General features: G+C 39.2%; 1 protein-coding gene across 1 annotated transcript in view; it reads right to left on the reverse strand.

The window, feature by feature from the left end:
- Nucleotides 1-14948, reverse strand: part of LOC136050294 (transmembrane protein 132C-like) — a 48477-nt gene that overhangs the window by 19669 nt on the left and 13860 nt on the right. The window contains exon 2 of the mRNA XM_065739103.1: nucleotides 7891-8034. Within this exon, the coding sequence (XP_065595175.1) occupies nucleotides 7891-8034 (144 nt within the window). The remainder of the gene's footprint in view (nucleotides 1-7890; nucleotides 8035-14948) is intronic.

Consider the following 14948-nt stretch of genomic DNA (forward strand, 5'->3'; position numbering starts at 1 on the left):
CTAATAACGCAGGGAATGAGCCCTGAGCACTGAAGAAAAGGAGAGAACTCAGTAAAGGCAGGGCCATAGTTTAGAAGCAATTTGGACTCTCTCCGCTGAGAAGCATCTGCATTTTCAGTATCAGCAGCCAGATTAGCAAAACTAACTAGAAAACCCCCAAAGCTAGAGAGCATTTCTTAGGGAAAAGGCTGTACATTATCTAATCTCATTACAAAGATTTTGCTGGCAGCTTTGCAGAGCAGAAGCAGTACATTTAACTAACTGAATATCATTCACTATGACAGAACTGAGAGAGTAAAAGGGGCAAAAAATGCCAGCTGAGACTGGAGGGCATCTATTTGCTCCCAAATGACCAGCTTTTGAAGCTGAACTGTAGTTGTGCTGAGCCACAGGAGCTCTCTGCAGCTACCATTATCACGTAAAACAAAATCTGTCTTGTTTTGTGCACTCTCAAGTCAAGTAATTTCTGAAAATGGGGCAGAATAGAGAGTCTGGCTACTGCTCACTAGGGATGTGCCAGTCTGCATATACAGCATGGTCCCAAATTTCTTCCATGTCAAAGCAGGACCACAGGGTGAGGGCAGAGACTTTTAATTTCTTCCAACTACATGCTTTGGACAGGAGTTGCACATTTGAGAACATCACATTGCTTGTGGTTAATATGTATCTACAGTATACAAGTTCAGAACATGTCTATTACAGCTATAAGCAGAAAAGAAGACACAAAACATCATTTTTTCTAACTTTATTGTTCAAAAAGATGTGGAGAAACCACCACCTAATCCTCCCATCAAATCTATAGCTGCCACAACAATCATTCTATTTCTCTCATTCTCTTCCCTCGTCTTGAACTTGCAGCTTTGAAGTTGAGTTTGAAGCATTTTCTGTGGATTTTCAGGCATTGTTACTGCCACTGCTTTGATTTTTCATTTGGGATGTATAGGTTTTCCACTCTGGCATCACTAACACCAGCAGTGAACTGTGTGAAGGCATGAGATGACAGGGAAGCAAGCCTGCAAGGGTATGGCTTAAGTGTTTCATTAGTTACCTTTGAAATTTTTGCCTATTATGTGACGGCAAGGTATTTACACTTTCCATTGCTGAATTCAAGTACCCCAGACTGTATCTATTTTGGGTTTCAATTTCAATGGAGGCCGACAGTTTGGGCAACAGTGTTATACATTAATGACAGAACATCTTCCATGAGAGCTCCACGTACTGCTGGCTCCTATGTTGTATCTGCATCTGACAATACTGTGCAATCAAGTTTCATTTTTCTAGAACTCCTCTGAAGTTTTTTCACTTTGCTGATACGTATTGATCCCTGCAAATCATAGGGCTATGAGAAGTATGGAGGAGGGCAAGGAGGTGGATTTTCTCTTTGTAATTCTGTTCAGAATATATATCATATTGGATTTACTAGAAGAAAAGCCTACAAAGTAACAGGGCTTAAAGAACAGCAAAACAATGGGCTGTCCATGCTGTGACTTTCCTTGTGTTTTCAAAGCTTTTCGCTTTCACAGAGATCACGTGAAAACGTAGTATCAGAAGCAGAAAGAGGAACCATCAGACAAAAAAAATAAAAATAAAATAATAAAAAAAAACCCTGCTAGTTTCGTACCCACAGAGATACAGCTTCTGCTTTCAAGGCTGTATCAGAATGTGGTGAGTTGAAATTGTTATTTGCAGTTCATCAGCCTCTGCACAATCATTTCAGGAGAGCAATTTGAGCTGGCCCGTGTGGGTTTCTGCACCACTTGGGGGGGAGGAGGGAGAGATCTGACAGATCCTAATCTTGCTCAGAGCCTGCTGCTGCATCCCCATACCCCATGCAGGGAGCTTATCTGGTTCACAGTCCAAAAGCACCATGGTTGTGCTGGTTCTCAGAGCAGTGTCACACGGACTGAGCATCCTGCTCCCATTTCTGGAGCTAACCAAGGGAAGATGTGTACATAAGAATGAACATGGGCTCCTCACAAAGGAGAATGCAACTTTTCTGTTTTCCTCTATCCACCCACTCATTATTCAGCATACTCGTGTGTAGAAAAGTTGTACCTACTTAATAAACTCTAAATAGAGGTTTATTTGACCTAAGAAAAACTGAGCAATAAATCAATTGCATTATATTCACTGTAGCAGCTTTTAATTGGGAGTTAGCAGTTTTCCTTGATCAAAAAAAAAAAACTGGTAGGAACAACTGGTTCAGTCTCACCAGACCCTCATTCTTATTTTCTCCTACAACCTGCACTAAAAGCAGAATGTGAAACCCTAAATCCTCTGAGTCTTGAAGGCTTTGCAATAAAGCCTCAAACAGAGAAAATACGCATGTGCTGAGGTGCAGAAATGCAATGCATGTTTGGATGCTTTCCCTGCTATGTGCAGCAGGAATGGAAAGGTAAGGGAAAAAATGTAACATGCCCACAATGTGCCAGGGTTTCTAATGGGCTGATATCTTCTGAAACTCTGCTTCCCCGTGAAATCACCATCTGCATCATCACACTTCATCACAGCCATCACCACATCATTACTTGCCTCCAGATGCAGAGAAAGCAGAGAGAAGAAACATCAGAGGCCAGGGGAAGCTTTGTTTTGAGCAGACACAGCTTGCCTCTGATACAGGATTTCTGAATTTTTTGTATTTTGGCAATATCCATAACTTTTCATTGAACTAAGAACAATTATCTCAAAACTACACCTAGGAAGCACTGATTCTCTACGAGACCACTTCTGTAATGCTAACAGCGTAACCTTTTAATTTCAATAGGAAAAGAATCAGATCTTGAATTTCTAGTCCCGTGGAAAGTGACACCACTGATATTTAGGTCATTCCTCGACAATCTCAAGCATTTCCAGAGCCTTCCATAGATATTTATAGACAGATATTTCTTTAGATTGCTCTTACTTTTGTTACGGTTTTTGTTTTGTTTTGTTTTTTGAATGGTGGAACTATGATGAAACACTAAGGAGCCTGAGGGACTGTCCCTATACCACTAAAAATTCAGGGTGAGCTTTCCTGATGGGTTTAATGAGTGCAGCACTTTAATGAGTGCAGCACAGAGCCTTAAGAGTTGGATCCTTTATAGCTGCCTGCAGCTCAGCTGCTCACCTTGGAGCTGCATTCAGTCTACTGACAGACAAATGCATAATGCAACTTTGAATGAAAATATCTAAAGATACTCCTAGTGGTTCCTCTGCAAACCAAAGTAAAAACAGTTTTCCTTTTCTACTTGTAAAATACACTGCACATTTGGCAAATACTGGAAAGCAAGGAAGAGCAGTGATATTTCATTGCAGTTGTCTGAACAGCAGCCCATGTCCATGGCTGGGGAGGGAGAGGGGGTTGGAAGTAGATGACCTTTAAGGGCCCCTCTAACCCATATCATTCTATGACCCTACAATTCCACATACTGAAAAGTCGAAGCACAGCTATTTGTTTAAGATTGAGTATATTAAGAGAATAGAAAATGTCTCCTAAATATATATCTTCTTAAAAGATGCTGATGACTTCTCTAGGAAACAGTTTTCATGTGGGACATGGTGCCAGACATAAAATTTAAAAATTAAGTTACTACAATTAGTACACAACTAATTATCTATTATTTAGCTAATAGGAATCCATGTCCATCTTTCAGCTTCCCTGTTGGAAAACTGAGACTTTCCTGCATCAGGTATCATATAGCATCTAGACAGGCCTTTAATCTGACTAGAACACAAATGAACAGCAGACATTTGAACATAAGCTCTGTCTTTTTAGTAAGAATTAATTCCATCATATAAACTGTTTCCACCACAAATGGCAAAGTCTATGAAACATTTATGAGCCTTAAATGACAATTTCATATGAGTAGGTTCCCAGATGTTAGTAGTATTCACAGCAAAGTTACTCATGTGTGTAAATGAATACTGCACTGAGCCTTTAAACAAGATCCACAACCTGGGCAGTTGTCTGCGAGTCCCATCACTATTGCTTTGAAAGCTTTGCAACCAGCATTGCTTCCAGTCATTTAAATACTAAGCTAGAGTCCAGCCACAAAAACCCTCAGTGAAATTTTCAGCCCCCAGCAGTTCAGCTTTGCTTTGATCTGGGATTTTGTTTCAACTTACTGTGATAAGAGGGACAGCTGTGACACAGTGTCCTGGATTTGGGCTTCTAACACAAATTCCTAACATTCCTCCAATGGCCTTTACCTGCAGTCAGTGTCTGCCTCCACTCATCGGTCCCAATAAAAACAGGAGCCCAGTGTGTATTAACAGCTACCAAGGGATGTCTTAAAGGTGAGATCTGTTTCTCTTCTCACTGATGGCCATAGCGGTTGCATGTTTGAGTAAATGTTATGTGAATCTATGTTTTGATCTTAAGACATTATCAAAGCTATTAATGTCACTTAAGAATGAAAGGAAACTAGGAAATAAGATATTTAGAGTATTAGTCTACTGCACTCAGTTTACCATTTATAAATAATAGCAACATAATAAAAATACAATTTCACATGCCTAACATCCCATCAGGTATCAGTGGGATAAAAGCTAGCCCAGGAATGACTCAGTACAAACCCAAAATGTTTTCACTAGCTCCTGAAATGCACATAGCACAAAAGATTTTGAACTCAGATTATTTTCATGGAAACAAACAAACAAACACAAACCCACATCCATAAGCTTGTAAGCACCAAGCACTTTCAGTCTGGAAATGTCACAAGGTAATGCAAGTCTCCTGAAATCCTGCTCTTCTTCATAGCATGAAACCACATCTGTTCCAGCAGTCAGGTGACCTGGGAACCCGGAGCAGTGTTTGCCCTTGAGAAAACCACACAAAAGCAGCCACATTCCACTTGAATTTCTAGGAGATGAAAAGGAGCCTACCTATGCAACAGCAATCACTGTTAATGGTTCCAGATACATGGATCCTACCAGTAATTTCCATCTTAGCAAAGTAGAATTTAGCTGCTGCTTGATTTTTAGTAGCATAATAAATTTTTTTGTCCTGTTTTAAAAGGTTGGACCCATGTGTGAAGGTCTAGAGCACTCAAAGACTTTTAAAGGTCAGGAAATCAACAGTAAATTTGGAAGTAAAGAAGAGTGCTGCACTGAGCTGAGAGCAAGAGGTATTAAAAAAAAATAGAAGGAGTAATAGCAGATTAAGACAGGACGCAGACTGCACTGAGCTGCCTCGAGACCAAGCTTATCACTTGGGAAACTATTACCTATAACTTACAGATATATCTTATCTTTCAATCTCCACTGGTCTCTGTTAACTGGGAATAATGTTAACAGAAGCCAAACTGAAGGCACTGTAAAAATTAATACAAATAAGCTTTTATCTGATGGCCAAGTTGCAGGGCAAAAACATTACCTCTAGGCTGTTTGCATGACCCATACAAATGGAGACTTATCTATTTGATAGATGATTTTGCTATGACAAGGATGCTTGGGAATATGAACTGTAAACACATGCACACCTTTGTTGAGGATTTCAGTATCTTTTACAAACCATTTATCATTTATTATCATTTATTGTGACTGGACTTTTTAGTTTAACTCAAAATCCAAACTTCATTTCCCCGTGTAAAGAGATATCCTGGAAACTAGAACATTCCAGATTAAAAAACAAAAAAAGCAAACAGCAACAAAAAAAAGAAAAAACAACACACCTATTCCTTTATGATGAGATGATAAATTTTTTTGCTTAAATTGTGTCATTGAACTCTACTTTTTAACTTGCTGTATGATCTTTAGTATTTAGCATTCATATTTCACATATGCATTCCTCCAGGGATTCCATTTATATTTCTAAATATACAGAAGATATTTTCCCTATTCATCTGAGCAATTTCAGAACATTTCTGAAGAGGAAATTACACCTGAAAATTTCTCTAGTCAATTCCAATAATCACTGTGTGTTACCCTGCAGTTATTTGTTTCACTTTAACTTCAGAGTGGCTAGATAGGGAGGCTTCTAGAAGCCACTTAGAAATGTTCCAATAGTGCAAACAGACTCCATTTTAAGAAATCCTTTTAGTGGAGATAAATTATTTCTGCAGAAAAGAAGAGCACAGCAGGATCCCAAGTGCTAATCAGAGGATATAGTGCTATAAAAAAACATTCTTTCCAAGCAAATGGTTGGAGAGCTTCAATAGTCCAGGATGTACTGAAATTACTGCACGAAGAACATTCTTTTTGTAAGATTTGGGAATTCCATTTCTCCTTGATCAATGTACTTCAAAGCTATAAAACTCATAACATATTTTTGCAGATGCATTTTTATTTGGGAAATCATCGTGCTGCCATTTTCTATGCATTGTCTGATGCTCCATATCAAATCCCCAAGAAGATTCTACCAGTGGTCATTTTCATGATTAGAAAGAAGAAATTCCTGTGAGGCTGGAGTTACCTGGTGAAATTCCGTAAGCTCTTTAAGCAAGAGAGCTAATCTAGATGATCACTGCATGATCTTTCTGTATTTAGTTTATTTAATTTTTGAATGTTATCCTGTATTTTATGTTTCTCATTCATATTTCCCATGTGCTTCTCGAAGAGTTTACAATCAGGATGATGCCTAAATTAAATTCCAACTACAATTTTGTAATTAGATGGGTAATCATGTGTAATTAGGAAAAAGTTAATTGGAATTCTTTCAGGAAAAAGCTCTGTTAAGCATTTGATATATGGGAATACCTCAAGCTCGAGCAAAGTGGAGAGATTTGTTGGGCTGTGACATACCCACTGGAATAAGAAAGCTATCTCTGTAAAAGTCTTCTCAGTATAATGCCTTCGTTAATTCTAAGAATGACTCTTATTCATAGAAAATATCCCAAGTTGGAAGGGACCCATGAGGATCATTGAGTCCAACTTCTGCCACTACACACAATTACTCAAAAATCAGATTGTATATCTGAGAATGTTGTCCAGACACTCCTTGAACTCCAGCAGCTCTGTGATGTGACCACTGCCTCAGGGAGCCTGTTTCATGTCCACCACCCTCTGGTGAGGAACCTTTTCCTGATATCCAACCTGAACCTCAGTTCAGGCATAATGATGTGCCAGTACTATTTATATAGACACTTAAAGATTAGTATATAAAGACACTTAAAGATTACCTTCACAAAGCCCATTGTGTTGCTTGATCTAAAGTCCCATAAACAACAAATTCCTTATCTAAAATGCTTATGGACACAGGCAAAAATCACCTTTGCTCAAGAACCATGCATTATGAAAACCTCATTTTGCAAAGCTGCAGCAGGATTCATGTACAGCATTGTCTTTGTGCTGACTCTGCACGTCCTTAAATTTCCTTCAGGGCTTACAGTAGAGATAGCTGTGTTGCCATAAGATAGTACTGCTCCACTGGTGTTTGTTTCTTTGTGACATTAAACTACTAGTGCTCAGTTGATGTATTGGGTCCTGCAAGTGCTCTAGCAACTTCCGTGCAGAATCAACTTTTTAATTCATTACAGAATTCAGAAGAACTTGCAGCCCATCAGGATAACTTTGTATTGCAGTTGCTGGGGAATGTGTGTCCAATGCATTCCACTGATGCAGCTGTGGAGGTGATAATCACAGCTGGTAAGGTAATAAGAAACATCTGGAGAGGCAGAACTAACAGCAGAGCTGTTTTTGCAGTGAATGAACTCTGTGCACCGAGAATCTGAGGTGACATTACAAAGATATTTTAAAACAAGAACACAAAAATTAAACAATGAAATTTTACTGACACTCAGTATGGTGGCTGTACCGATGCACCTAAATCTCTCTTTTCTCAAAAATCCACCCCACTGTGCTTTTGAAACGGAAGAACAATTAATTTGCAGGAGCAGATTTAGTGTTTTTCCCAGGATGTTATTATATAAAAAGTTGTGAAATTCTAGAAGCCAGCAAAGGGCATAAGCTTACTTTGATGACGTCTTCATCAGAGGATTTGCACTCAACAGATTCAGAGATGTCTGTCACAGCACTGTTCTCCTCAATGGAGACCACTTTGATGGGCACTGCCACGGTTTTTCCTGTGAGAATTGCAGTGTTCACAATCTCTGTATCCTGTGTACAAAACAAAGCACGGCACTGTTAAGAGACAGCTAAAAATATTTCCAGAGAGCAAGCATCAGCCCTTCAACAGGACTTGTGCTCAAGAGGGATGCATTAGTTCTCAGCAGCTAATGAGCTAAATGCATCTTTTATTAGGCACTACTTGGTAATATGCAGTAAAAGCCCTTTTATATTTTACCTGCTCAATAAACACAGTCACCTGAGTTGTACACTGTTAAACAGCGAGCAGAATGATTGCAGCTCAGTTCAGTCCAAGCAGGCACACCTCACAGATAGCTTCTACATTTAAGAATGTGGGGCTTTACCCAGTATTTATCTTCCATAATGTTAGTTTGGGATTATTATAAAACTAGGTTTGATTGTCAATATTTGGGACAGGTTGCAAGAGTACTGAAAGTAAAAATGTTCCTCTCAGAATCGCAGCTCATTGCAAAGACAGGGCCTTTCTGTGAACTCTGCATCTGGAACTGTTTCAAGGTGATTTAATTTCCGTTGATATGGCCAATGAAGTAATAAAAAGGAATCTAGAAGGGGTTACTGATCCTATTAACTGCAGGGAAACTTACACAGAAATCTGAAGTTTGCACTTGGGTCGTGTCCTATCAAATCAGCTAAGCTATCTCATCGAACTGCTGAACTGCTTCAGCATCACTGTAACCCCACGATTGTCATGCACGAAAAACTTCAAAGTTTTCCCCAATTTTTTTTAAATCCCAACTCCAAAAAGTGAATAAAACATTCAGCAAAATTCTCACCACCGAAGTCAACAGCACTGCAGCTGTTGATCTCAACAGCAGGAAAACAGGGCATTGCTACTATTGACATTGGCTTTAATTCAGGTATAATGAGCTTGAAGTCTAGGTCAGATTTTCTCTTCATCTTGCAACTTGCTATTTCTCACGTTGTCCTACTACTCTCATAAGAGACCCCACCATGCAATAAATTAGAGCCAGACTTGCCAGTGTCGTTGTTGGAAAGTCTAAGGCCACTCATAGAAGCCCCTGACTTTCACAGCTGGAGACAACCCTCAGCCTGCTCTTCTGTCAGCAGACTTCTAGAGCAACGAGCATGCAATAACGTGCATAGCTTCACCAAAATCAGGCTCAGCAATTTTTTCTGCTGTGTATTTGGCTATTGTAAGTGCTGCATGTCCTTAGAAATTAATCTTTTGCCTCAATCCTTCAGCGCCTTATTTTTTGTGACTCGGGGTGTTAAACAGTGTGAACTAAGGACTGCAGGGTAAAGGAGCAGGAGAGTTTGTGGAAGTGACAGGACATCTTTTCAGGCTATCTCAGCTCTGCTTTGAAATGATTCTACTCAGATCCACTTTGTCTTTAGCAACTGATACGAGTTACCAGTGGAGAACCCTAATCTAATGGGACAGCTTCAGAAGAAGAGCAATGCCATAAATAGAAATACTTCAGATATAAAACATACTCTTTGGCTTGAGGATTTATCTATGTTTATATCTAATGGTAATTCATGAAGTTTTCACAAAAGAAAGAAGATCAGGCACACAAAACAAACAAAAACAAATGCCATACCACTGCTACGAAGAAGATGAGAAAACGTGATTATGCAGTGAGATGAAACTTCTGTGCTACAAGCAGTAGAGTAAATTCATTATCCTGGTTTGACTTGCAACTAAGTGCCTCGGAGTCACTGGAACTTCTTCCAACTAGCTCTGCCCATGCCTGCAATGTTGGGTCATCAGCAGCTCCAGAGGAAAGTTAGATATTATGAAAAATAGGATAGAAAGTAGGCAAGGCCTCAGGGCACTCTGATTTACATGAGGATCCTGTGCTTCTGATTCCCCAGCTCTGCAAACCACCAGGACAAGACCAGCTGCTCATTCTACCCCAGTGTTACCCTAGGTGATGGTGAGGCCATTTGTAACATCACACTAAATCACACCAGCTGCATCACCAGTCGCAGCTGGTGCTAAATCTGAGCATGCACCACAGCAGCTTAAAAAACTGCGATGTAATACGGCCAAATCACAACATTTCTGTAGGAACAAGTGATTTTACAAACACAAAATGGAGAAGGTGTAACAGGAAAAGTTGCTCTCAGAAAAGTATTTGGGGTCTGTGGTGGATCACAAGCTGAATGTAAGTTGGTGACTGCATGCTGCTGAGGTTAAAAATCAAAACGCTCCCACAAAAAACTTTGTGAAGAGGAACATCACCCGTAAGATGTGAAGTACTCCTTCTCAGCTAAATACTAGCAAGGTTTAAATGACTGAACTAAATGGCTGCGTCTGGTTTTCAGAAATATTCTTCAATAACAACTTTCTCAGCTGAAGAAAGATTCCTATATCCATATACACAAAAGTCTTCCAAAACCAAGAAAGAATAAACTATTTTCTATGTTCATGGACAGAGCCTGAAGTAACGGGCTCAAACTGCAACAAGGAAGATTTGTTTGACATTAAGGCAGCCTTCATTATACAAATAATGATAGAGAATTTTTGGAATAGATTGTCTGAGACAGAATAAAAGACATCATCTATCATAGAAGAATTTAGAAGAAAGCTTATGCTACGTATCTTTCAGAAATAACATTTGTTCTTTGAGTCAGGTAGAAGAAGAAAGGGAGCAGGTGACCTCTTGAGGTTTCCTCTACCTCTCTTTGTTATGATTCTCCAATTTCCAGAACAGAGTGGTAACACAATAACCCATACATCTTATATCCTAAATAAGTCTATTCTGTTTCATCTATCCCAAATAATACGATCCTGTCTCACCAGACAAAAGAAAATGATCTATCCCTTTAAAATGAAAAAGCTTGATAGGCAAATGTGAGTGATTTTCTGCTTTCTGCACTATTTAGTGCAGAACTTATGCACCAATTGCCAAGTGATAATCTGTCACTTCTGTTTCTCTCTTTCCAATAAGTCATTATTGGTGTATCTCAATTCTAAGTGGGTTTGATATAAAGCCACTACTACAAAGATTTAAAAATCCTTTTTGAAATTTCCCGAGACCTTTCTATAGAGAAGACAGGAAATTTGACTACTAACACATTATCAGCAATTAGAAACCTCAATCTTCTGCCCTTTGCTAATGGTTTCATTAAAGGAAATTGTGCACATGTGAATGAATTTATTTTGATTAATGACTTCTGAGCTGCATCTGCACCAAAAATCTGTAAAAGGTGGTTTGTCGTGTAAAGTTTACTGTAAAAGTTTTACATCTCTTCTCTACGGACCAATCCATTCAGGAATTTCAGGTGCATGATGTGCACAAAGGAAGGGAAATATATTGGAAATACTACCCAATAATTTCATAAATAGTACCACTGCAATCATTAGAGAGTGTCAGCATTACAAAGCAATTGGGAGCCACCTCTCTACAGCTTTTTTGTATTGAATCTCCACTGATAGCAGACACAACTCATTATTATTATACAGATTTGGAAGTACTGAAATATAAGCAATTAATGCACTATATAGTACAGTAAAAGCAATTTGCAATTTTCGAATCTGTCCTTTCTCTTGTTTGGTCTGTAAGTGCCCTGTGCTATTCATTTGTGACCTTCACATAAGCAAGATCAAGGAACTGAGTCTTTATTTTGTCCTTTCATTTAGAACTAAAATAGAGTAACATGTATCCTATATCCCTGTATATGGAAGAACCTTGTGGCACAACTTGTGCCTTGTCTGTGTTTCCTTTGTATTGCTCCAGTACAGCCTAAGGCTTTAATGTAACTCAGAAGTGACCCTATGTCCACATCTGCACCCACACAAAAGCTGTTAGGCAAAAAATTATCAACGTAAGGAAGGATCCATAGTCCAAAATTCCCCAAAAACTGAACTGAAACTCATAAAAATAAGAGGAGATTAAATAGAGCGGTTTGTCTGTCTGCTCTGTAACACTGAGCACTCTGAATGTGTAGCACAGACAAGAGAGATAATAAAAAAGATTTAATCAAGAAGCCCAAAAGCTAAAACTGGTCGGTTACATCAGCCTAATTGTTTGGAACTCCTCCATGCATGACTGTACCGAGCTACCACAGTTACAAACCCTGATTTTACATCTGTGTAAATCAGAAAAAGAATTAATGTCCACCTCAAAGAAAAATGGTGAGATTGGAGGCAGGCAGGAGTCAGACTCTACATTACATTACATGACACTAAAACCTGTGCTCAGTGAGATCAGTACACTGAAGTTGAGGTAAACATCACCAGGCTATAGGAAGAACCAGCGCTTTCCTGCTTAGAGCCAGGTGGAATTTTGGTAAACCCTGATGTCACAGCTCGAAGTACCATAAATTTTGTTCGTGCTCTGGTTTTGGTTACATCATAGTTAATTTGATTAAAGTCCTCTAGCAGTAACATTAGTCTAAACACCTACTTCCAGAGCTGCACTCACTGTGCTGCTTCACAGAATATCCAGCTGAATTGGTACTAAAAAAATAAAAAAAAATCAGTACTTTTCTAGAAAGGGAAAATAACATTCATAAAATAAATGTGCTCCAGCCAGAGCTGAGAAGAACCATGTGCTCACATTTGGCCATTTGAAATTAGGGAGAACTATGGCTGTCTCTGATTGCTTATCCCACCACCGCTGCAGTCACGGAACTTCCACCAATGTCAGAGTGAGCAAGAACACAGAATCTGAGCATTAGTTGCTTGAATTTAGCTGAAAAGTAAACCTTGTGTTCATCCAACCTCTCAATTGTAAGAAGGCAAGCATTCAGCCATGACTAATTTAGGAACTAATTCAACATTAAATTGCGGCAGAATGTGGAAGCAAAGTGACAGCTGTTTAATTAAACTCTAAATCCGATTAGATGGTGTTATCAAGAGAAATCCATGGGAGCCCGAGGTCATGAGAATGGTCCTGTTTGCAGGCAGAAAATTCTGTAAGTGGGATCTCATAGAATGATGTTAATCATAGCATTAAGATTTCTCCTTCACACAAACACAGTACCTCGTGAGTAACAAACCTACACTCAGACCTGAAGGAATGACACAGAAATGACAATTATGTTTTAATTTATAAGGAAAGATTATTTAAAGTTCATTTAAAAACTCTGTAGAAAAGAGACAGTCAAGGCACTGCCCACCTTAAAACCAAGAGAGTATTTGCCTTATGGAAAAAGGACAGAAGAAGCAAGGCCTTGCATGTTGTTGACAGCACTTCAATGAGTGGAGACAGTGCCTTCACAGGAGAGCTCCAGGAGCTGTCCTGTGCTTCCAGCTGTTGTTCAGCCCATCACCCTTGATGAGCAGTGACACTCTGGCAACATAGTCACAAAAAAAAGATGGAGATGTGGGAAATGTAAAGTAAATTCCACACATGACAGTTGCAAACAGTATAAATATTCTACTGATGAGCAGTAAGATATGCATTACAAGTTTCCAGAGCATCCTAGTTAGAGAGATGCACAGAATTGTTCTGCACTGCAGACAATTGTTGTGCTGATTTGTGAGTCTGGTGACACGACGGTTGAAGATTTGGGTTATTAATACTACTAAGATTACATCTGATTAACAAACTGACATTGTTAGGCAGCAGATTCTGTTTATCTACATAATTCCATGATTAAAAATAAATTACACATTGAGCTTTCTGCCAAATGGATCCTCTGACACTCCGCAGGCAGTATATACAAAAAAGGAAAAAAAGTTGACATTGTTTCTAAATTCTTAGCACACGCTGCAGAAAAACAGGCAGATGAAAGCTCACACCATAACTGAGGATTTCCCCGAGGCAAACTGACCTCATGGCAGACAGTAGGGGAGGGCAAATTTTGTTAGTGGGATTTTGGTTTGTTCTTTTCCCTCACTTGATTCCAATGCGATCAGCCCACCACTTGTAAATCCTGTTCTGCTTTGCTCATCTTCATATAAACATGAGGACTTCTATTTTGTGAGTAATGCCACAGGGCACAAGAAATGGGGTAAAGCCAGTAAGCAGTAAAATCAAGAGAGCCACTCTCTTACTTAATAGCATCCATCAGTATTCAAACACAGATCCATGTGGAATCTAAGGTACTCTATGACCTTAGATCCATAGTGTGATGGAAAACTGAAAGAAATGAGGAGATTAATAGTGATGAAAAATCAAACCATACAAAATCCCCATAAGAAACAGATCCATTCAGTGTGGGTGTCCAATTCTGCAGCCTGTTTATGACCTGGATAAAAGAACAAAAGATCCCTGTTTCTTTTGGAAGCTAATTCTCTTCGACACACGACATCCCTATGAGATATCTTCTTTTTATTAAATCTTTGTTAAACAGCCAACAAGGGACATGGCACAAAAAATTAAGGACAATACCTTCCCTAAAGAACAAACAATCCAGAAGTCAAACACAGATAAAACATCAACCATGGAAAGACCTGAAGGTGGATGTTGGCACTGTTCTGTCCCCAGCATTCACAGTATTTGTTTGAAGAGTTTGATCAACATGATGTCTGGGGTTCTCCAGGAATTTTAAAGAAGGTAAATGGAGAAAGTTTGGAAACAGGAATGTAAAGAAACAGACTCATTTTTCACCCACAAGAAGAGTAGCTTTGACAGGTAGAGACCATCAGACCAGACTGGGCTTGTCCACCCTTCCCTCTTGGGCCTGGCCCACTGCTACAAAAACAATGGCAAATTCCTGGGGCCAGAAGGAGAGAAAGCAAACTCAGCAGGGATGGGAAAGGCTCAATCTTCCCTGTAGATTTGTGAGCCATGTGATTTATGACAAAGATCTGAGTGCCCTTTCAAAATGGGAACTCAGTGTTCTGCAAATGCAATGCCTTTTTAATCAATGATCTTGTCTCTGTTTACAGTCTATATATTGTGATAAATCTTAATTACTGTCCCCCACCCACATTAGCAACAGATCGTTCCATTTTCTTCCCTGCTTGTCTGATTTTCAAACACACTGCTAGTGGGACTTTTGAAACC

This window comes from Cyrtonyx montezumae, unplaced genomic scaffold (assembly GCF_038088225.1).
Source record: "Cyrtonyx montezumae isolate F1298 unplaced genomic scaffold, pur_monq_1.0 scaffold_23, whole genome shotgun sequence".
NCBI classification, from domain to species: domain Eukaryota; kingdom Metazoa; phylum Chordata; class Aves; order Galliformes; family Odontophoridae; genus Cyrtonyx; species Cyrtonyx montezumae.